The 24,461-nt window shown below is 43.3% G+C and overlaps 1 protein-coding gene across 1 annotated transcript in view; it reads left to right on the plus strand.

Moving 5' to 3' along the window:
• The first annotated feature begins 1,219 nt into the window (after positions 1-1,219).
• The window catches only part of AGMO (alkylglycerol monooxygenase), a 157,211-nt gene continuing 133,969 nt past the window's right edge, over positions 1,220-24,461 (plus strand). The window contains exons 1-2 of the mRNA XM_065399900.1: positions 1,220-1,348; positions 11,624-11,754. Coding sequence (XP_065255972.1) covers positions 1,220-1,348; positions 11,624-11,754 — 260 coding nt within the window. The remainder of the gene's footprint in view (positions 1,349-11,623; positions 11,755-24,461) is intronic.

Raw genomic sequence — 24,461 nt, forward strand, 5'->3', positions numbered from 1 at the left:
GGGTGCAGAGCAGTTTATTTATGTACACAGGGATGTCCCTTGAATCCTCCTGAGAGATCTCAATGAAACTTTCATGGAGGCATTGTGCTGTCCTCTCCCAAAGGTTTCTAGGGATGGCAGATTTATTCTTTCCTCTATGGAAGGATACTTTCCCACACTGTCTACCATGACCCTGGCAGGCACCATTACAGTATATGGGCTAAAGGTAAACAGGCCCTGGGTGGATTTGAAATGTCAGCAGCAGCTGTGCTGCTTTATTCTAGCCCATACCTGGTTTTACTACTTCCTGATATTTTCCTGATTTTAATTAATTCCTTTCTAAATGACAACATAATGGCTAGCCCTTTTAATCCTCCGTAGTGACTGACATGTCTTGCCTGAGTTTCATCAAGTGGGGCTGTGATAAACCTTCCCCACACTTCAAAAGCAAAAATGAAACATCAAAAAATAAGCGTGACTGGTAAATACAGCCAAGTTCAGAAACAGAAAAGCAAAATATGTCTAGAGATTAGAGCTAGAAAAAAAATAACATTTTTTTATCAAAAATTATTCATCATTTTTTGATTTTACAAATATGTTGTCCACTCTATAAGCAGATCAACCCTCTGCAAAATAGTGTGATTTTTTCTTCTTTAAAAGTAGCGGAAAGCTCAAAAATGTAGACTGATGGGGGAACTGGACCTGTACTGTCAGTGACTTTTTGAGAAACGAATGGGCCCGGAGGGTCATTTAATAAGCCGTGTTGTGTTGGACTATCTCCGATATCCAGAAGCCAGAGGAAGGGAAGTGGCTTAGTGTAGCTGGAGCTATAAAATGTGCCCCAAACTTGTAACAACAGAAAAAGCTGCAGCTAAACACTCAACTGAGCAATTAAAGGCTTGTCATTAAAAAGGGGGCGGGGGGGGAAGCTAAAATAAACAACAAATCCAAGCGGAAGGAGAAATCGGAGAAACTAAACTTTGCCGTGTCGCTTCTTTTTTATATCCGAGCCCTGGGGGAACGTGTCCTGCGTGCTCCCCCGGGCAGGCCGCCGGCTGGGTGCTGGCCTGAAGGAAAGGGGAGGGATGAGGGAACTGCAGGCTCGGGCTCAAGCGGAGGGGGAAGGGAGCGGGCTGCGGTATTCACCTGCTTAGCGGGTTGGCTTCCGCCTCTTCCCCGCAGACGGACTTTCGCCCTGGGATTTTCTCTCCTCCCTATCGCTAGGGAGGCAGCCGGAGCCATGGACGGCCTAGCAGCTCCGCAGGGAGGCCTCTCGGGGTCCCAGCAGGTCCGCGCGATGTTCTATGTCCTGCAGCCCAATGAAAGCTCCTTCGCCAGCCTCGAGGAGGTGCCCGATTATGTGAATAAGGTGAGAGCATGGCGGGGAGCTGGGCTAGGGACAGGAGATTTCGCTCTCCCTGTCGTCTCCCTGCCCGCCCCTCACTCCTCTGCCTCTGTGCCCCTTGCACCCCCCTGCCTGCCCCTGGCTCTGTGCCCCTTGCACCCGCTGCCTACCCCCTCTCTGCCCCTTGCACCCCTCTGCCTGCCCTTCTCTCTGTGCCCCTTGCACCTCTGCCTGCCCCTGGCTCTGTGCCCCATGCCTGGCCTTACCTGCCCCCTCTCTGCCCCTTGTACCACCTTCCTGGCCTCACCTCCCCCATCTCTGTGCCCTTTGCACCCCCATGCCTGTCCCTGGGCCTCCTGCCTCTCCTTCCATGTCCCTCTTTCTATGTTCCTTTGCCTGTGTCTGCCTCTCACACACCAGCTGCCCTTTACAGCCCTTCACTCTTTTCTCTGCTTGTCCCTCTCTGCCCAGATTCCACCTGCACCTCAGTATTACCAACCTCAAGCTGTCAAAAAGGAGTCTACCTCCCTTTCCGCATTGAGTTTGCCATAAAAATCATGATATTTTAAACTGCTGCCTTTTTATTTGCCTTTTAGTTTCTGAGCCTTTAGGGTGCACTAGCTTCCTGTTTTCAAGCTTTCTGCAACCATGGGGACTAGGAACTTTTATTGTAAATGAAAGCTGAGATTTCCATGCTATTTCTCTGTACTAGCAGCTGAGGTTTTAAGAGAAACCTCAAATATTGTGAAACTGGTGATAACATCACAAGGGTTGACAATCTGCTGGATATAATGGGTGAAGAATTGAAATGGATAGCTTTAATAAAAGGGGAACAGATATTATTTTCCCTTAAGGAGCTCGAGATAGTACTGTACCCTGCTTCCCAGAATATGCAGATAGATCTCTCTGCCCTGAAGATCTTGCCACCTGACTGGGACAAAGAAGAAAGAATGTGACTATTACCAATTTAAAATAATGAAGACAGTTAAAATGAAGGAGAAAAAGAAGTTTTGGGAGAGTCAGCTCAGACTTTGTGCCATGCACACCCCAGCTTTGGTTAACTTTCAGATGTTCTGTTCCACCCCTAGAACCAGTCAAAGACTTGCTGTACCAGATGCTAGGGATGGATTCTTTATTATTTTATTATTGTTATCTGTAATGCAGGAGCACCCAGGAGCCTCATTTCGAATGGGGCCCCATTGTGCAAGACATTACAAATATGTAGGCCATGAATACCCTTGAAAAAGTTTACCCATATAGCTCTACCAGTAAACCCTCTTAGGGTATGTCTACACTACGAAATTAGGTCGAATTTATAGAAGCCGGTTTTATATAAATTGGTTTTATACAGTCGATTGTGTGTCCCCCCACATAAAATGCTCTAAGTGCATTAAGTCGGCGGACCGCGTCCACAGTACCGAGGCTAGCGTCGACTTCCGGAGCGTTGCACTGTGGGTAGCTATCCCACAGTTCCCGCAGTCTCTGCCGCCCATTGGAATTCTGGGTTGAGATCCCAATGCCTGATGATGCAAAAACAGTGTCGCGGGGGGTTCTGGGGACATGTCGTCAGGCCCCTCCCCCTCTGTCAGAGCAACGGCAGACAATCGATTCGCGCCTTTTTACCTGGGTTACCTGGGTTACCTGTGCAGACAACATACCACAGCAAGCATGGAGCCCGCTCAGCTCAGCTCACCGTCACCATATATCATCTGGGTGCCGGCAGACGTGGTACTGCATTGCTACACAGCAGCAGCTAATTGCCTTTTGGCAGTAGACGGTGCAGTATGACTGGTAGCCGTCATCGGCTATCTGGGTGCTGGCAGACGTGGGGCTGCATTGCTACACAGCAGCAGCTCCTTGCCTTTTGGCAGTGGATGGTGTATTACGACTGGTATCCGTCATCGTCATATTCCTCAGTGAGTTCAATCAGAGGCACCTGGGCAGACATGTTTTGTCTCCTGGCCTATTGAACCGTCTTGACGATGATGGCTAGCAGTCGTAGTACAGCATTTTCTGCCAAGCACCCAGAAGATGCCGATGGCTATCAGTCATGCTGCACCGTCTGCTGCCAGCTTAAGATGTAAAAAATAGATGGACCAGATTTGTTCTGTATTCATTTGCTTCCCCCTCCCTCCGTGAAATCAACGGCCTGCTAAACCCAGGGTTTTGAGTTCAATCTTTGGGGGGGGCATTCTGTGTGACAGTTGTTTGTGTTTCTCCCTGATACACAGCCACCTTTGTTGATTTTAATTCCCTGTAAGCCATGTCGTCACTCGCCCCTCCCTCCCTCCCGCCGTCAGACAATAGTTTCGCGCCTTTTTTCAGCCCAGACGCCATAGCACTGGGATCATGGAGCCCGCTCAGAGCACCGCTGCAATTATGAGCACTATGAACACCACGTGCATTGTCCTGGAGTATATGCAGAGCCAGAACATGCCAAAGCAAACCCAGGCGAGGAGGCGATTGCAGCGATTGCAGCGCGGTGACGAGAGTGATGAGGAAATTGACATGGACATAGACCTCTCACAAAGTACAGGCCCCAGCAATGTGCAAATCATGGTGTTACTGGGGCAGGTTCATGGCATGGAACGCCAATTCTGGGCCCGGGAAACAAGCACAGACTGGTGGGACCGCATCGTGTTGCAGGTGTGGGACGATTCCCAGTGGCTGCGAAACTTTCGCATGCGTAAGGGCACTTTCATGGAACTTTGTGACTTGCTTTCCCCTGCCCTGAAGCGCCAGAATACCAGGACGAGAGCAGCCCTCACAGTTGAGAAGCGAGTGGCGATAGCCCTGTGGAAGCTTGCAACGCCAGACAGCTACCGGTCAGTCGGGAATCAATTTGGAGTGGGCAAATCTACTGTGAGGGCTGCTGTGATCCAAGTAGCCAACGCAATCAAAGACCTGCTGATATCAAGGGTAGTGACTCTGGGAAACGTGCAGGTCATAGTGGATGGCTTTGCTGCAATGGGATTCCCAAACTGTGGTGGGGCGATAGACGGAACCCATATCCCTATCTTGTCACCGGAGCACCAAGCCACCGAGTACATAAACCGCAAGGGGTACTTTTCAATGGTGCTGCAAGCACTGGTGGATCACAAGGGACATTTCACTAACATCAGCGTGGGATGGCCGGGAAAGGTACATGATGCTCACGTCTTCAGGAACTCTGGTCTGTTTCAAAAGCTGGAGGAAGGGACTTTCTTCCTGGACCAGAAAATAACCGTTGGGGATGTTGAAATGCCTATCGTGATCCTTGGGGACCCAGCCTACCCCTTAATGCCATGGCTCATGAAGCCGTACACAGGCAGCCTGGACAGGAGTCAGGACCTGTTCAACTATAGGCTGAGCAAGTGCCGAATGGTGCTGGAATGTGCATTTGGATGTTTAAAAGCGCGCTGGCGCAGTTTACTGACTTGGATAGACCTCAGCGAAGCCAATACTCCAATTGTTATTGCTGCTTGCTGTGCGCTCCACAATATCTGTGAGAGTAAGGGGGAGACAATTATGGCGGGGTGGGAGGTTGAGGCAAATCGCCTGGCCGCTGATTACACGCAGCCAGACACCAGGGCGGTTAGAAGAGTACAGCAGGGCGCGGTGCACATCAGAGAAGCTTTGAAAATGAGTTTTGTGACTGGCCAGGCTACGGTGTGAAACTTCTGTTTGTTTCTCCTTGATGAACTCTCCCACCCCCCACCGGTTCACTCTACTTCCCTGTAAGCTAACCACCCTCCCCTCCCCCCTTCGAGCACCGTTTGCAGAGGCAATAAAGTCATTGTTACTTCACATTCATGCATTCTTTATTAATTCATCACACAACTAGGGGGATAACTGCCAAGGTAGCCCGGGAGGGGTGGAGGAGGAGGGAAGCGCCGGGTGGGGTGGGGGAGGAGGGAAGGACAAGGACACACAGCATTTTGAAACTTTAAAACTTTAACTCTTATTGAAGGCCAGCCTTCTGATGCTTGGGCAATCATCTGGGGTGGAGTGGCTGGGTGGCCGGAGGCCCCCTACCGCGTTCTTGGGCGTCTGGGTGAGGAGGCTATGGAACTTGGGTAGGAGGGCTGTTGGTTACACAGGGGCTGTAGCGGCGGTCTCTGCTCCTGCTGCCTTTCCTGCAGCTCAACCATACGCTGGAGCATATCAGTTTGATGCTCCAGCAGCTGGAGCATCGACTCTTGCCTTCTGTCAGCAAGCTGACGCCACCTATCCTCTTCAGCCCGCCACTTGCTCTCTTCAGCCCGCGATTCAGTCCGCCACCTCTCCTCTCGTTCATATTGTGCTTTTTTGCACTCTGACATTGACTGCCTCCATGCATTCTGCTGTGCTCTGTCAGCGTGGGAGGACATCTGGAGCGCCGAGAACATATCATCCCGAGTCCGCCGTTTTCTCCTTCTAATCTTCACTAGCCTCTGTGAAGGAGAAACATTTGCAGCTGGTGGAGGAGAAGGGAGAGGTGGTTAAAAAGACACATTTTAGAGAACTATGGGTACACTCTTTCACGTTAAATTTTGCTGTTCACATTACACAGCACATGTGCTTTCATTACAAGGTCGCATTTTTCCTCTTATATTGAGGGCCTGCCAGTTTGGTGTGATAGATCACTCACGCGGTGCCAGGCAACAGTTTTCGGCTTGCAGGCAGCCATGGTAAGCCACAGTCTTTTGGCTTTTTTAACCTTCTTAACATGTGGGAATGGTTTCAAACAGTAGTGCCTTCATTTCCCATACCAAGCACCCGTTGGGTTGGCCATTTAAAATGGGTTTGCAATGTAAAAGGAGGGGCTGCGGTTTCCTGGTTAACATGCAGCACAAACCCAACTACCCCTCCCCACACACACACCCAATTCTCTGGGATGATCACTTCACCCCTCCCCCCTACCGCGTGGCTAACAGCGGGGAACATTTCTGTTCAGCCGAGCAGGAACGGGCACCTCTGAATGTCCCCTTAATAAAATCGCCCCATTTCAACCAGATGACCGTGAATTATATCACTCTCCTGAGGATAACAAAGGGAGATAAGGAATGGATGTTGTCTGCACGCCAGCAAACACCGGGACCATACACTGCCATGCTTTGTTATGCAATGATTCCAGACTACGTGCTACTGGCCTGGCGTGGTAAAGTGTCCTACCATGGCAGACGGGATAAGGCAGCCCTCCCCAGAAACCTTTTGCAAAGGCTTTGGGAGTACATGAAGGAGAGCTTTCTGGAGATGTCCCTGGAGGATTTCCGCTCCATCCCCATACACGTTAACAGACTTTTCCAGTAGCTGTACTGGCCGCGATTGCCAGGGCAAATTAATCATTAATCATTAAACACGCTTGCTTTTAAACCATGTGTAATATTTACAAAGGTACACTCACCAGAGATCCCTTGTGTGCCCTCAGGGTCTGGGAGCACGCCTTGGGTGAGTTCGGGGGTTACTGGTTTCAGGTCCAGGGTGATAAACATATCCTGGCTGTTGGGGAAACCGGTTTCTCCGCTTCCTTGCTGTGAGCTATCTTCATTGTCTTCATCATCATCTTCCTCGTACCCCGAACCCGCTTCCCTGTTGCGTGATTCTCCATTGATGGAGTCAAAGCACACGGTTGGGGTAGTGGTGGCTGCACCCCCTAGCATCGCATGCAGCTCGCGTAGAAGCGGCATGTTTGCGGCTCTGCCCCTGACCTTCCGTTTGCCTCTCTGGCTTTGTGGTAGGCTTGCCTTAGCTCCTTAATTTTCACGCGGCACGGCTGTGCGTCCCTGTTATGGCCTCTGTCCTTCATGGCCTTTGAGACTTTTTCTAATATTTTGCCATTTCGTTTACTGCTACCGAGTTCAGCTAGCACTGATTCATCTCCCCATATGGCGAGCAGATCCCGTACCTCCTGTTCTGTCCATGCTGGAGCTCTTTTGCGATCCTGGGACTCCATCATGGTTACCTGTGCTGATGAGCTCTGCGTGGTCACCTGTGTTCTCCGCGCTGGGCAAACAGGAAATGAAATTCAAAAGTTCGCAGGGCTTTTCCTGTCTACCTGGTCAGTGCATCTGAGTTGAGAGTGCTGTCCAGAGCGGTCACAATGAAGCACTGTGGGATAGCTCCCGGAGGCCAATAAGGTCGAATTCCGTCCACACTACCCCAAGTCCGACCTGCAAAGGCCGATTTTAGCGCTAATCCCCTCATCGGAGGTGGAGTAAAGAAACCGGTTTAAAGGGCCCTTTAAGTCGAAAAAAAAGGGCTTTGTCGTGTGGACGTGTCCAGGCTTAATTCGATTTAACGCTGCTAAATTCGACCTAAACTCGTAGTGTAGACCAGGCCTTGGTATAGACACAGTTTATGCTGGCAAAATAACTATACTGGCAAAAGCATTTTGATGATGTTAAAACTGCAGCTAAACTAGGGCTTTTGCCAGTATTTTTGCAAAAAAATTACACCCTGCAACCAATACTGGCAAAAGTTTCTATGCTGGGCATAATAATGACAAGGCCTTTCCTTAAAGAGCTTACAATTTAAAGGACAGTATAACAGGTGGATGAGACAGCAAGCGATTAAGCGAATGGATTTTGGGGGGAGTGAGTGCAAAATGAATACAAGCAAGCTATATATATGCAAGGACTTGGAAAATTTATCAGACCAACTTAAGTGTTTCTGGGGGAGGGACTCATCCAGTTGGCTGTGCCTTCTAAATCACTTGAGTATCTCCGGTGCTACTGCTGCTATTGATGAGTAGAGAGGGAGAACTGCAAAACTGAGTGCTGGGTTCCTTTTAGAACATGAAGCCTAAACCTATTAGCTACCCCTACCTTTAATATCAGCCTCTGGCTATAGCGGGATTCTAAAGCAGTGCCTTGTGGAGAAGCCAGCCCCTGTTTCTCACCAAAACTTCAGGCAAAAGAAAGGGTGTTTGGATTCCATTTTGGACGCTGGCCCTCGACCATACTCAGGGGTCCATTTTTCCATATCAATTTGTAGCTAGCTGAATTTGGAAATCCCTCTTCTCTTTAATTACAAGAAGGAAAAGGGAAAGTTCTCTGTACCTTTCTTCCCCCATTTCAGAGTATCTGGGATGTTGCAATATGGAGTGGTGGTTTCTCTCTCCCTCTGTGAAGCTTCCTGTCTAATGTGGATGTAAGAAGATGGGGTAGACTCTGCTACTCAACCCTTCTTCCCAGACTCTATTTCTTGGGTCCTCCCCTGATTCCACAAATGGGCAGTTCTAAAGCTTGACTCTGCTTCTGCTCATAGCTTTCACAGCAGGCAGCAGCAGTTTCACTCTACTTCTGCTACTTTGAAAAGGTATGAGCAGCAGCAGAGACACTGAATGTCTGTGTCCAGTCTCCGGAATACATAGTGTTCAAAAACCATGACTCACCCCCCTCCCCTCCCCTAAATCATGAAATTGGCTTGAAAAATCATGAGGTTTTTTTTTTTTTTTTTTTTGGAAAAGTGGCTTTCTTTTTATTTGCGTTCTGGTTTGTGTGTCTGTTGCGTGCACTCAGTTCATGTTTTCAGGCTTTTCTGCTCTACCATGAGAGCTAGAAACTTGTATTTCATTTTCATTGAAAGCTGGGTTTTTCATGTAATATACTTACAGGAGCTGAGACTAAAAAAACACCAAATACGGTGAGACTCTCTCAATAATATCACAAGAGTTTGCACAGTGAAAATAGTATTGCATCAGTTTACTTTCGGTTCATTATTTTGCATCCAGAAGGAGTAGACACTTTTTTAAAATGACACTTTACAATCTGCAGAAATTGATGATTTAAGTGCTCACTCAACAAAGATAGCTTCCTCCTCACTGCTGAGAGTGGACTGTTCAGGCTACAGATTAAGGCTAAATGGAGTTCTTATCAATCCCAAACACCATCCCAAACCCACTTAAAAGTATTTCTGGTGGTGTGGTGGGCGAAAATGAGGGAATTGGAAATGGAGGGGGAGGAAAGCACTTCTAGAGTTTGAAACCTAGATTAGTTGATCTCTTCGAATTGCTTTTTGACGACAACAACAAGGTTTGTGGGAGAGGAACAGCAGTTGACTTGGATTCAGACACTCAAATCATAAATGAGAACTGTTTCACTGGCAAGCTGCTTGATTGGCAAGTGGGTAAGACAATATGAATGGTGCCCCCTCTGCCTGTCTGACATAGCACTCCCTGTTTGACAACCAGGGAACACTGTCAGATGGCTGCGTGTGACACAACCACACAATGGGAAATAGATTCTAAAAGCGGTGGTTGTAAAGGAGTTGCAGTAGTGACGAGAGTGTACAAAAGTGAAATATTTTAAGCAGCATAGTTGTTGGCAGGTAAAGCAAATAGCCATGCACAACATTACCATATGTTTCCTATTCACCATTCTCTCTTCATACTTAAAGGGCCCCAAACTGGTGTCCTTTTCTGGGTCTATGCAATTTGCAGTGCTGTGCTTGCTGCTCCATAGTCCCATGCTGTAGTATGAAGGCCTAGATCTGGCTCCCAGTATTGAGGTCAATGATCCCTTACAAGGACTGGGCCTTTAATGAGCCAATTCGTCTCCCTACTGTCTACATACTCATTTTTTAAACTTGTCATTGAGCTTTGGTTGAGAGGACGGGAAATGTTTGATGTAGCTGTTTTTCTAACAAAATGCTGTATTTTTAATCATATCTCAGAAAAAAATCATGTTTCCTATTTAGTATTGAAGCAGGTGATGGAAAAAAAAGGGAATATGGTTTTATTGAGAACTGTCTAGGATTGTTGTATTTCAAACCAAAAATATTTATATTTATGTGTTTATGGCTTATTGGTCCCAAATTATCAATATTGTATATACCTGTTTAGTTTTGTTCCAGGAAGGAGACCTTTGAGGCATTCTGTTGGCTTTAAGTCATTGGGTCTCCATTCCTTCCAAAAGGTTTCACATAATAATTTAGAGTCCAGTCCTGCAAACACTCATTGCTGGGCATAGTGCTTTAAAAACTTCATTGCAACAACTCAGGTCATAGTCGAGACCTGTATATTCCACTACTGTGGAATTTGTCACAAAATTCATCCTTCCCTCAAATTTGGGAAGATAATATTAAAACTGGGACCAAGTGTTGCGTTGCCTTCTTGAGACTTCCCACAGCAGGAAACAATATTTCTGAGAGGTTTAAGCCACTTGCATTCATCTCGGTTGGCGGTTAATTCTGTATCCTAATGAGGGAAGTGTAAAGGTCTGTCTTGTTATCTATTTGACACCAGATCCTTTGGGCAGAGACACCCATCTACTGTGCTTATCCCACAATCCCTGCCTGCCTCTTGTGCCTCCCCAGTGCCAAAAGCCTCAAATGTCCCTTCCCCAGCTGTGCAAACCTCCTGTTTCCTTCCTGACAGCATCAGTAATGGATATATATATTTTGTTCAGCAGTACAAAAATCTGCTGTGCATTGAAAACTGGAAATGAGGGGAGAATATAAAGTAAATTGAATTCAATAAAAAACATAAATAAAAGGCGCTGTGAATTAAACTCTGCCTTAACAGTAGCAAATATTGTGTTCCATTTATATGTTTGCAGGATTAAGTCTTTTAACCTGGGCAGAAATAGCTGATGGTACCAGATCTGATTTTTTCATACCCTTGAACTCAAACAGTGACTGCACAAACATAAGCAAGCATAACCATAAGTTTATCTTAAAATTCAAGTTAAAATCAATGTAAATTTTTAGTTCTTCAGCATTTGGTGTCTCGAGGTCATTATTTTTTTCCCAGTGAATCACAGTACATAAAATGCCCATTCATTCACTTGTAATCTGAAGATGCTGCTGATATGGCTGGAAAAGGATTTTGGCTGTACAAAACAATCTATGGAAAAGTTCCTGTAGTCAAAGTCAGCACTATCCTCCCGCCTCCATTCATAAAGACTAAATGAGAAATCATGTCCTATGTGGAAATGCCATCCAGAATGAGACCACCTGGAAAATGTGTGACAATGTATATCAAGTGTTTATATGTACATGATGACATGCAATAATCAACTCAAATTTGTTTACAAATGAAATCAATATGTATTTATTCAACTTTTCCCAGGTATAATTATTTTTTTTATTGTTCATATCCATTGTTGCCATGAGTGTAGTTAAGATTTTTCACACCTTAGCCCATTATGTCCTCTAGACACAACAATAATGCAAATAATAAATAAAAGAAAAGTCTTGGGGAGGACCATTCTAAAATGTCATTGTGGTATCTTCTAAGATATGATGCTGTTCTGAGTATCCTGCTTGCTATAGTGTTCAGAAATTTATGCGGAATTCAGTTTGTGTTGTAACTGCTCTTCTCTTCAAATCCCTTTTCAGGCTACGCCGCTTTTCGTTGTCTTGATGCTGTTGGAGTTTGTTGTCAGTTGGGTTTGGAGGCATCAGGCACCAGGGCGGATCAATGATAGCATAACTTCTCTCTCTGCAGGAGTCCTGTCTCGACTTCCAGAGTAAGTGTGATTATTGTATTGGCTTGATTCATTCCTCATTTGGAGGGAAGGGGAAGAATTACCTTATAAATATTAAAAGGTTGTAGTTAACCCAAATGAATTAGTCAAGAGGTAGATGCAGCTTTGCCAAAAATTGATTTTGCATTAAGAAGATGTAAATTTCTTTCTGTAATGTAACATGTACATGTAAATTAAATGTAAAAAATTAAATGTAAATTTAATATTTAAAGGATATTAACCAAATCCAACTCCATCTTGAAATCTGTGGGGCTTCAGATATTGAGGAATCTGTGACTTTGGTTAGGTAGACTGCTTCTTGTGTTACAATACAATGTATATTTAAATCTGTTTTCTTCTGTTAGCTCTCAGACAAGAGCAAAAAAATACATATCTTGTTTCCATTGGTCTTTTTAAAAAGAAACTTATGTTGAAGTAATAAGGATAGATGATAGATTTCTCAACATGGACCTGATCCAGTGACCATTGAAATCAATGGGAGTCTTTTGTTTAACTCCAGTGGGTTTTTCATAGGATTTTAAGGCCAGAGGAGACCACTGTGATAGTCTAATCTGACCTCTTACATAACTCAGGCCATATGACTTCCTTTTATTAATTCCTGCTTTAAATTCAATAGCTGTGATTGAACTAGACCATATCTTTTAGAAAAATATCCAATCTTGAATTAAAAATTCCCAGTGTTGGAGAATCTACAGTATCCATATTCAAGTTGTTTCCTATGATTGATTACCATCATGGTTAAAAATTTGCACCTTAGTTCTAGTCTGAATTTGCCTAGCTTCAACTTCCAGCCATTGCACCTTGTTATATCTTTGTCTTCTAGACTGAAACTATCTCTATTATCTAATTTCTGTTCCTTATGTAGGTACTTGTAGACTGTGCTCAAGTCACTCTTGTCTTCTCTTTGATAAACTAAATAGATTGACTCTTTGTCTATGTGGCATATTTTCAATTCTTGAACCACTCTCGTGTCTTCTCTGAACCCTCTGATATTTCAACATCTTTGTGGTGTAGACACCAGAACTGGATACAGTGTTTCAGTAACACCGCTAACATCAATGTCAAGTGCGGAGTTGATTTAACCTCTTCTCCTGCTTGATATTCCTCTATTTATACATCCAAGGACAGCATTAGCCCTTTTGGCCTCAGTATCTCACTGGGCACTCGCATTCAGCTGATTATCCACCATGACCCCAAGTCTTTTCTAGTCATTTCTTCCCACGGTAGTTTCTCCATCCTGCAAATATGACCTACATTCTTTGTTCCTAGAATCAGGGGTTCTCAAACTTCATTGCACTGCGACTCCCTTCTGACAACAAAAATTACTACATGCCCCCAGGAGAGGGGACCGAAGCCTCACTGCCCCAGGTGGGGGGGGGGTCAAAACCCGAGCCCCACCCCATGTGGAGGGCGCAAAGCCGAAGTCCAAGGGCTTCAGTCCTGGGTGAGGGACCTGTAACCTGGCCCTGCTGTCCAGGGCTGAAGCTGAAGTCTGAGCCACACTTGGCACCGGGCAATGGGGCTCAGACTTCGGCTTCAGCCCCGGGCCCCAGCAAGTCTACCCCAGTCCTGGCAACTCCATTAAAACAGGGTCACGACCCACTTTGGGGTCACGACCCACAGTTTGAGAACCGCTGTCCTAGACGTACGAGTTACATTTGGCTGTATTGAAGCACATGGGCCAAGCAGTCCAGATCATTCTGTATCAGTGACCTGTTCTCTTCATTATTTATAACTCCCCCTTTTTTGTGTCATCTGCAAACTTAATTAGTAATGAGTTTATGTTTTCTTCCCACATGTTGATAAAGATGTTAAATAGCATAGGGCCAAGAACTGATTTCTAGGTGATCCCACTAGAAACACAGCTGCTCAGTGAAGATTCCCTGTTGGCAGTTACATTCAGTTGAACAGTTTTTAATCCCTTCAGTGTGTGCCATGTTGATGTCAGATTGTTTTAATTTCTTAATCAAAATGCCGTGCAGTACCAAGTCAAATACCTTACAGAAATCTAAATATATTTTATCAACACTATTAGCTTTATAAACCAAATTTGTAGTGTCATAAAAAAAACTAACTGGTTAGTTTGACAAGATTTATGGCTATGGTTTTGGAACCATCCCCAGAAAGTATGGACTACATGTGGTTGTTTATTTCAGTTTTCAGGAGCAATAGCCTTAGAAGTTGCCATTTAAAGAATTAAGCAGATACATAGAAGATATCAGCTAGCTCTTTCCCAACACTGCCTACACAAATAAGAGATGTGAACTGTCAACATCAGAAATATTCAAAAGAAGTTTGCTTAATTCATTGATAATTATTTGATTGGTTATTTCATATTACACCTCTACCCCGATATAACACGACCCAATATAACACGAATTTGGATATAACGCTGTAAAGCAGTGCTCCGGGGGGGGGGGGGGCTGCGCACTCCGGTGGATCAAAGCAAGTTCGATATAACGCAGTTTCACCTATAACACGGGACAATTTTTTGGCTCCCAAGGACAGCGTTATATCGAGGTAGAGGTGTACTATTTTTGAAGATGCTAATTATATCCAACCTGTTTTGTGTATCAGTTTTTATATAAACAAGAAATTCTTTCAGTAATTGATGAGCAGTGAAAATGACTGTACAACTGAGAAACCTCAATCAGATCTTATTTATCATGCTATATTTTCAGTTGGAAGTAATGTTGTTTTCTAGAGATTCAGACACATCAGAGATTTACCAAATCAAGTAACCGTGTTTCTGATCTTGAAAGGCCAGGGCAGATTATGATGAAGTTCAGGATGTATAATGAGGTTAGCAGTTTTGGTACCATGGTATAAGAAAGTTAGCAGTTTTGGTACTATGTCTCATTTTTATTTTAAGAGTACTAAAATTCACCAGATTCATCCATCCCTGCAAAAATATTTATTAAGAAAAATTGCATTGTATGCAGATAGCTCAATTTTCCAAGGTGCTGAGTGCTTTCCTCATAGTGGCACTCAACATTTTGCAAGATTTGGCTCTGTGAATGCTATGCACGTATTATTTTGCAAGGATGGGAGAATTTGGTGAAGTGAACGATCACTGAGGACACTCAGCGCTTTTCAGGATCTGGCCCTTGGTGCTGGCACTGAAATGAATAAGCATACTGTAGTAACATTCTCATCCAGCTCACTACTATTTTAATACTACTATGTGAGATCTGGGAACACTTTGGCTCTTTTCACAGTTGTCTTTTCAAGCAAGAACTGTGAAAGGTTTTTAGCTTTCTGAGAGTACATTCACAAAGCAATTACAAATCATAGAATTTAGGTGTTAATTGCCAGTTTCTAATGATAAATGCTTGCACTGTTTTTATCAGTTAAAGGAGCTATGGACATTAGGTAGACTAAACAGGACAGGACTGAAAAAGAGAACATTCTGTCCTCCTCCCCATCTGCCTTTTGGTGGTGTAAAAGAATTGGGATTTAAAAAGAAAGAGAGCACAAATTTGTTGCTGAGCTTTCCCCTTCAGTCAGTCCCTTTTCAGCAAGAAAAGGGTAGGGAAATCTGACAGAAACTGCTAAAACAATATTTCAGCAGAACCCACAGAGTCAGGGGAAATCCTAGTGCAAATCATTAACAGCTGAGGGTTAGATTAACACACCATTGATTGTATCCTCTCCCAGGGACTAATTTTCATTTTCTCAACTAGCTGAAATGGTTTGCCACTTCCTTAAAAAAATCTGTGGTTGAAACTAAAATGGTGTGCTTCAGCCTATTAATCCATTAGTTAGAATGAAGCTTCAGATGCGTCATCACAAAAAGGTTTTTGGATTATGGGGAAAATGAGAAGTCATGAAAACCAAATTCAGTCTCTGAGCATAGTTTTCCATTCCACAATCTGGGTAACAAAAGTGTAGCAGACCTGAGGGAAAACAGTTTTTATTCCGTGTTTTGTACTTCATTGGTAGAGAAAATGAAAAACATAAATTGTGGGTATTAGTATGCCACATACAGGCTATATATATATATATATATATGAAATTTGTGTATAAGAGAAAAATCTTATCAAACATGGGAGTGCATCTTTCTTATAAGCCCCCCCAGACTGTGCAGCATGTAATAGAAATGCTTGTCATGGATACACTACTACTTGCAACATAACCTGTACACGTTAAAAAACAAACAAACAATTGTTTCCTCATACTAAGTATGATATTTGATGGAAAGTAGTTTTTTTGGGGGGGGGGGTAAACTGGATGAATTTATTGAACTTGATTCCAATGTGAATAGAAGTTGCAAAATTTTGTCATTAACTTACAAGTTGTTGGGTAAAAAATATTTTGAGAATTTTTATTATAAATAATTATTTCCCCCAACAAACTGTTGCCAGGATGCCTGAAATGTTGCTGTTTTTTAAAAATATATTTTCCCAAGAGAAGTCTTATTCCAGATATAAATATCTACTGAACAAGTATGTGTATTATTTCTTACTGGTCCATTTCTTCTGTTAAAGCAGCAGAATATAAATCAATTCATAATGTGTTTGGGGGAATCATTTAGGTAGGTACCTTTTCAAAGTAGTTGGAGAACTCCCCATTTGCTGTGCAGCCACACACACACACACACACACACACACACACACACACGCTTTCTTTCTTTCTTTCTTTCTTTCTTTCTTTCTTTCTTTCTTTCTTTCTTTCTTGGTGGTCATGCCTGCAATGGAATTTTCCATTCCAATGAGAAAGCTACAGATTATCAGACTCTTTTTTTTTTTTTTTTAACAGAGGAAATTAAAGTTATTTGAAATATTGTTGACGTCCAGAAAAAAAGAGGGGAAAAATGCCTTCTGGGTTTTTCATACCATTATGTGTTTCATAAGATTTTTGCACCTTATTTGTGGCAGTAATATCCATGGTGTAGTAGGGCTATATTTCCTAAAGTTCTTCATATCTCATACACTAAGCAATGCAATTAATTGAGCTTGTTTACCAAAATTGTGCACATTCCTTTTCTCACGTAAAATTTAAAACCTAGCAAGTATAATTTCCAGACATTTACATGTCAAGTGGGGTTTCTACTCCAGTCTTTCAACAGTGGAGATTGATGTCATCTGAAAGTGTGAATAAGTGAAACTCCATGCCATAATGGTCAAAATGGAGTAGGCAATCTGTGCCCTGAGAAGCTGCCATTGATTTAGAGGCAGAGAGCGTGTGTACATACATGTACACATGCAAAAGCATGTGCTGGTTTTAGAGGGTACCTTAAAACAGAACTTGGTTTCTAAAACATTTGTAACTCCTAACTTATTGATCACCCCTACTAGAGGAAAATGTGCAATTGGCAGTTCCCTAATATCTTTGTTTCCATTTCTCTACTTACTAGCTTTACCCTGACTCCACACAAAAGTTACATCTGTTTAACTAAAGACATATTTCTAAATTGATCTAGTTAAACTTGTGTAGACAAGCTTAATTTGATTTAACTCTGGCTTTTACTGATCTAGTTTAAGTCAGCAAGGAGTTGACTTGAGCTAAATTGATACAAGCTAGAATTAAAAGGGTCTGTGCAAAAGTTTACATCAGTTTAACTAAATCAATTTAGAAATATACCCTTAGCTAAACCAGTGGAAAGTTTTGCGGAGACCACGTCTTAGAAATCAATCATTGTGAGTAACTGCATGGTGAGCCCAGTTTTGTACCCATTGAACTTGATCCCATTCTTTCCATTGACCTTGGCAGTTGCTAGGTGGCCCCCGTGTTTGAAAGAAAGCCATTAGACTGGTTTGTTCACACACATGGGAGTGTAGGAACATAGATTGTGAGCTATATTTACTGGGATTTGAGATGGGTTTTTATTTGTTTAATAACCTTTACCGCTCAAAAGTTCCAGCCCCTCCTCTCCAAATCCGTTTCCCAAACCAGGTTATAGCACACTGAATTATATTACATGTTTTCTTGTTCTTCATTAAGATAAATGGTCTCAGTTTGCGTACTGTGCAAAGATGTAATGTAATATCTATATTTTGTACCAGTGTGTCGAGTACGTCACTGTGAAAGACACAATATATTTACTAGATAATGTTTTAAGCACAGTCGGTATTCCACTAGATGGAGTACAGGAGCAGCAGTTTTAAAAGAGGCCAGCCTAATTTGCTGAGTCAACATCCCGAAGTTCTGGAAACTAGAAAAAACGATTCCTTAATTATTTCTAAAATCAAATAGTACAATTTTAAAATAATAGACTTTCAGAGCTGCATATAATAGTGTGAAAAAAGTGAACTGTGGCTTTTTAAGACTCAGGAGCCTGACCCAAGCTGTTGATTTAGAAAATCCACATGAATATGTAAATATTTTTTCCTCATTTCACCATATGACATAAAATAATGATTCATTACAGTTATTTCATTACATTTTTAAAGGGCTGTTACTCCTTTCTGTGTTCTCGGAAAATTCACATGAATTTATTCTGGGCTGAATGGGACATGTCCATCCCTCATTCCCAACTGGTATAAGTATATGATACTGGCGAATGCCATGTGCCTGATTCTGGTCTCACCTACAAAGCACTGTAAGCCCATTGGGTTCAGTGGGAATCACTACTTATTTACAATAGTGAGAGATCAGAATCAGGCCCCATTTTGAAAGAGATACTGAATGAACATTGCTATTTCTATAGCATCATATATGTACATGGAGCTCATATATAAATACAATTATTAAGACAATTCTCTGTGGGAGATTGTAGTCTTAAGAACCCATCCTGCAACTCCTAAAGCCTTTTCTAAACATACAAGTTGTGCCAGTTACACCAGTATAGTTAAAGCAGTGCAATCTCCCTAGGCCTACACAGTTTTGTCAACAAAAGTCAGCTTTCGTCGACAAAAACAGTGGAGGTGTACACACTGAAAAGCCCCTCCCGCCAATGTAACTCCTCTGCTGTGCTGACATCATAAAACCACCTCGACAAGTGGCATAGACATTTTTGCGATGTAGTTAAAGTAACACAGCATCAGTGTAGATACTGCACTTGGTTATGTCACCCTAATTGGCCTCCAGGAGGTGTCCCACAATGCCCATCTTGACCGCTCTGGTCAGCAGTTTGAACTCCACTGGCCAGAAGGTACACAGGTATGCACCCCTCCCCCATTTAAAGCCCCAGGAATTTTTTAAAGTCCTCTTCCTGTTTGCTTGGTGTGCACAGTTCACACAGCATCTTCCCAACTGACCATGCCAGTTTTCCGCAGCCAACGCTGCTTTCCCACTTGGAGCACACTGGAGCTATTGGATCTGCTGAGTCTATGGGGAGTAGAGGCTGTGCAGTCACAGGTTCGTTCCAGTTATTGGAACTTTGATACCTATGGTCTGATTGCTAGTGGATGAAGGAGAAGAGGCACGAGAGGGACATGCAGCAGTGCCGTGCTAAGATCAAGGAGTTGGGGCCAGACAGAGATGATGAAGTCCCTTATTACCTTGCAATCTTAACACATCCGTGCACCACTCTCCCTGCAGCTACTACAGAACTCCGGACCATGCCCTCCCCAAACTCCCTCTCTGCATTCCTCATGTGTTCCTGGTTCCTCTCATTATCCATGCACTCCATAGCTAGGGACTGGTTTCCCAACGAAAGCTGGAGTACACACAGCTGTGAGAGCCCTAACCATGAGACTGATCCTCATTGTCACATCCCCAGTTTGACCAAAAATTTGTGTTTTGTCTTGTTATTAAACTTAAGTCTTTGAAATAAAATGAATCTTTATTTGTGACATACACACATCAGTCATTGCTAACACTGAAACACAGTGGCTAGAGGTAGGAATATTTACATAGCACAATTAACACTCAGAAAGCAAGCACTATGGGATAATTCAAGATGGCAAGTAAATGTTGCCTGGCCGAGTGTATCACATAAAGACACGTTACTGAGATTCATTGTCAAAATACTCCTTCAAAACCTCTCTGATTCGAATAGTCTTCCACTGCGCCCCTCTAATTGCCCTTGTATCTGGCTGCTCAAAATCAGCAGCCACCCGATCAGCCTCAGTGGTCTACCCCTGGGGAAACAGTTCCCCCCCTTTGCTTCGCAAATATTATACAGAGCACAGCAGGTCACAACGACCATTGGCATATTTTCCTTATCGAGGTCCAACCGGACAAAAAACCCAGGGCCAGCCACCTTTTACTCGACCAATTCAGTGGTCATTCGGCACCTGCTGAGCCTGTTGTTGAAGTGCTCCTTGCTGTTGTCAAGGTTCCCAGTGTAAGGCTTCATGAGACACAGGAGTCATAAGTAGGCAGGGTCTCCCAGGATCACTATGAGCATTTCCACATCCCCCACTGGAATCTTCTGGTCTGGAAAGAAAATTCCAGTGTACAGCCTTCTATATAGACCAGTGTTCTGAAACGTGAGTGCATCATGCCCCTTCCCTAACCACCTCACGCTGATGTCAGTGAAAGACCATGTGCCTGCAAGCCCATGAAGAAGTAACTCTTTCGGTTGATGTACTTCATCAAAAGATGGTCGGGGGCCAAAATTGGGATATGTGTTCCATCTGTCGCTCCTCCTCAGTTAGGGAATCCTATTGCCTCAAAGCCAACAATTATGTCCTGCACATTACCCAGAGTCACGGTCCTTTGTAGCAGAAGGCGATTAATGGCCCTGCATACTTGCATCACCACAACCCCCATGGTGGCCTTCCCAACTCCAAACTGATTTGTGACTGACCGGTAGCAGTCTGGAGTTGCTAGCTTCACACAGCGATTGCTACTCACTTTTCCACTGTGAGGGCAGCTTTTGTTGTGGTGTCCTTGCGCCGTAGGGCAGGGGTGAGCTTCGCACACAGTTCCAGGAAGGTGGATTTGTGCATCCAAAAGTTCTGCAGCCACTACTCGTCATCCCATATGTGCATCATGATGTGATCTCACCACTCAGTGCTCGTTTCCCAAGCCCAGTACCAACAGTCCACTGTGTGCAGCTGCTCTGTGAATGCCAGCAGTAATCTTGAATTATTTGTTTCCATGGCAGACAGCATGGCAGGCATCACCGATTCACTCTCTGTTTCACAGCTCCTGGAATGCTGCAGGACCAGCCATGTCGTGTTCATAACACTCATCACCAGACTGGTGAGTAGCTCAGGAGCCATGCTGTCAGGCAGAGGTGGCGGGTGCACAGTTCACAAGAGCACGAAATGAAGTAGGAAGCCCAAGGAATGATGAGACAGAAAGAACTGCATCCTGGGATGGCGATCTGTTCCCAGAGCTCCCAGCGGCAGAGGTTGACAGAGGATCGTGAGTTGCACAGTGGGATAGCTACACACGATGCAACGCTTTCTCTGTCAATGCGAGAGCAACAGCTGTGGACACGATCTGCCGACACAAGGAGTGTTGCATGGACATGCACAACTGATGTTAATAAAGACACTTATGATCGTCTACGTAACTTAAGTTGACTTAATTCTGTAGTATATACATGATCCTATTGTGGGCACAGAAATATTGGTAAAAATAAGCTTATACTGGTAGAGCTTACTCTGTACAGAAAGGGGAATAAGCTATACTTGTATAAGCATATATATATATATATATATATATATAGGTATAATTGTGTCTACAGTATGGCTGTACTAGCTTAACTGAATTGGTAAAGGGTGATACATAGTAATACCAGTACAAAGACTGTGTGTAGACTTATGTCAGTAAGCGTTGCTCACATGAATAACAACACTGAAGTCAGTGGGACTATTTGTGAGGATAAAGATGATTTGCATGAATAAGGTTTTTAAGAGTTAAGCATTAAGTTATACATGGGATAGCAAGAGATGACAGAGGTGTGTGGAAAGAATGAATTTTATAATAATAAGAGATCATGAGAACCTTTTATTTCTTATTCCCCCAAAGTTTATATACTATTGTTTTTTATTCCCTCTTTTTCTAAAATAAATTAATATTAATATATTAAATTAACAGTTTGAGAGACAGGAATAGGTGTGGGAGAATGGAGGTCAGGCTGGAAGACAAATATAAAATAGAAGATCTGTATGAGTACTCAGACTTGCCACATATTTTACTTTGTTTTGCTTTGTAATAACATTTTTTTCCTTTGAGGAGAATTGGGAATTTGGATTATTTAGGCTAAAATTCCAGAGAATAAAATCATATTGGAGAAGAGGTTTTGGTTCAGATTCAGGATCTAGTGGGAATATTTTTTTGAAAATGTAGGGTGCTATTTCCTGTAATCAAGGGCTTTCCAGAGTCTGATGGTGATTTCCCAGCTGTATCGTTTTGGTGAATTGTTTTTAGCCTTGGGTTATTTCATGACTGGTTTTCGCATATTAAGAATGGGAGAGAATCATATTCATCTTGCTGATAGAAAACAGGGAATAGAACTCCCATAACTCCCTCTCCCCTTCCCTCCACCTTGTGAAAAGTTTGGCTTTGTGCTAAAGTGTGAAAAAAGCCTTGACTGTAGTATGTCAGGCATATTTCAGCTCGATTTGTGTCAACCCTAATAAGTCAGTTGACAGGGTAATAAATTGGGTGTCTGTTCAAGCCCTGGCACCTGTACAGGAAATAAAAGGGGATTTCAGTTGCAGGCGGGTTCACTTTGTTTTGCAAATGGAAGTTTTCACAAGGCTTCTCCCTCTCCCTCCCTTTTAGTGAAGTCATATTATTAAAATGTTTATTCCAATTTGAACTGGAGCCAGTTTTTCATCTGGAAAAGAAAGCTCCATAGTGTCTTTTGAAATGTAAAGCCCTAACCTTTCCACTACAAAACAAAGGCTTAGTGAGCTTTTAATTATTTATGCATCCTGCTGTATAATACGTGTCTGAGTAATTGCAGTTTATTTAAAAGAAATTGTCTTTGTCCTGCATTTTGAAATTCTGCAATGCCGTGGCTTTGTTTCTTCCTGTAATTGAGTTGCATGGTTGATCTTCACAACAGAAGCACAGGAATCCTAAAAAAGCCCCACAAATAACTTGCAAGATAAGAGATGAACGTGTTAGTTACACAATACTGATAAGTCCTTCTTCCCTGGAATAACGTACACAGTTTTTTTACCTTCACTTCTAGCGGTTCTCAAACTGGGGGTTGGGACCCCCCTTTTAATGGGGTTGCCCGGGCTGGCATTAGACTTGCTGGAGCCTGGGGCTGAAGCCTGAGCCCCACCGTCCCGGGGCCAAAGTCCAAGGGCTTCAGCCCTGGGTGGCAGGGCTCAGGCTTCAGCCTGGGACAGCAGGGCTTCGGCCCCTCTGTCTAGGGCAGCAGGGCTTGGGTTTCGCCCCCCGGGATCATGTAGTAATTGTTGTTGTCAGAAGGGGGTTGTGGTGCAATGACGTTTGAGAACCACTGACTTAAAAAAACTGGACCAAATAGTTAGAAAAAGTTCATAAAAGGGAAAGGAAAATGGAAAAGGGGAACTGGAGAATGCATAGTAATTTAAGTAAAGTTAAGGAAATTGATTTTAGTTAGCCTTGAGAAACAAGATATTCACTATAAATGTATTTATAATGCTAATGGAGCTTATGGTCTGTGTGTGTTATGTGTCACCTTCTGTGCCCAATCCTGAGAGGCTGTGGATCTATTGCAACTCTTAGCTTGAGAGCCTCGCTTTTTAGTTCAAGCTATAAAGTCTCTGAAAGTCCCACGTTTAATATCTACCACCAACCAAGATGGTAGCTGTCCCTCTGGATTTTCCTAGATTGTCCCCTTGAGATCTGCACTGGGAAAGGGATATCGGCTCAGATGGTATCCTCCTTCTACTCTCCACACACACCCTGCTGCTTCAGGCCCCACACAGGTTGTTCCACAGGGCCCATGCTAAGGGGAGGGGGGCAGAGAGTGCACATTAGCCCCTCTTCTGGTCCTATGGTGCTTGCTTGACCTTCTTGAAAGGAACCAACTGACTGTCTTTCCCCTGAATAATGCAGGGATATCTTTATGAGGGGATCTGCATATCTGCATTGTGACTTCATTCCCCAGAATTTTCTCCCATGTTCCTTTTGTTATCTGGCCCAATATGGACACAATTGTTTAGATTGGACACTAGTATTAAAACAAGTAGCAGTAGCTTAAAGTAAAGGACAAATCGAATTTCAAATTAAACAACAGCAGCAAAACCTCTCTGATGATTCGGGTAATTGGATAACAGTTTGTCTGTAATGGTAAATTAAGCAGAGGTGCTCAAAATGAGAATAGATAAGTCTATGGAATATACAGGTTAGGAAAGACCTTATCTCTCTCTCTCTTAGGGTTTCATGCTGCCTGATGCAGAAGGCTAGACTAGATGACCCAAAATGGCTGGCCTTCAGTTTCAACTGTATTTATGATTAAAAACTGTAATATAACGATGGGAACTAAACTGTCTTCAGTGATTTTAAGAAGTGAACTTAGGGTTCAGAAAAAAAGAATTAAATCTTAAAAACTCTGAGCGAGCTTTGAAAGTTGTAACTGAATGCTAGGTCTGGACTTTTCTATTTATCACACTGTAAAAGAACAAATCAAAAATATTTAAGCAATTTCTGATTCTTCTGAATTACATACTGATATGATGGATTACTCTTCATTAATTATGGTAATCAACTAGTGTCATGTGCTATAGATTTGTGGTTTGAGCATAAAGGAAAAATAAGCAGATTCTGACTTGTGCTGAGAGTTGTATATTAAAAAAATGTGTTGCAAGGTTAGCTTGAGTTTTTACACCTTGGCCTCAGCTCATGGA

This window comes from Emys orbicularis, chromosome 2, assembly GCF_028017835.1.
Source record: "Emys orbicularis isolate rEmyOrb1 chromosome 2, rEmyOrb1.hap1, whole genome shotgun sequence".
Taxonomy (NCBI): domain Eukaryota; kingdom Metazoa; phylum Chordata; order Testudines; family Emydidae; genus Emys; species Emys orbicularis.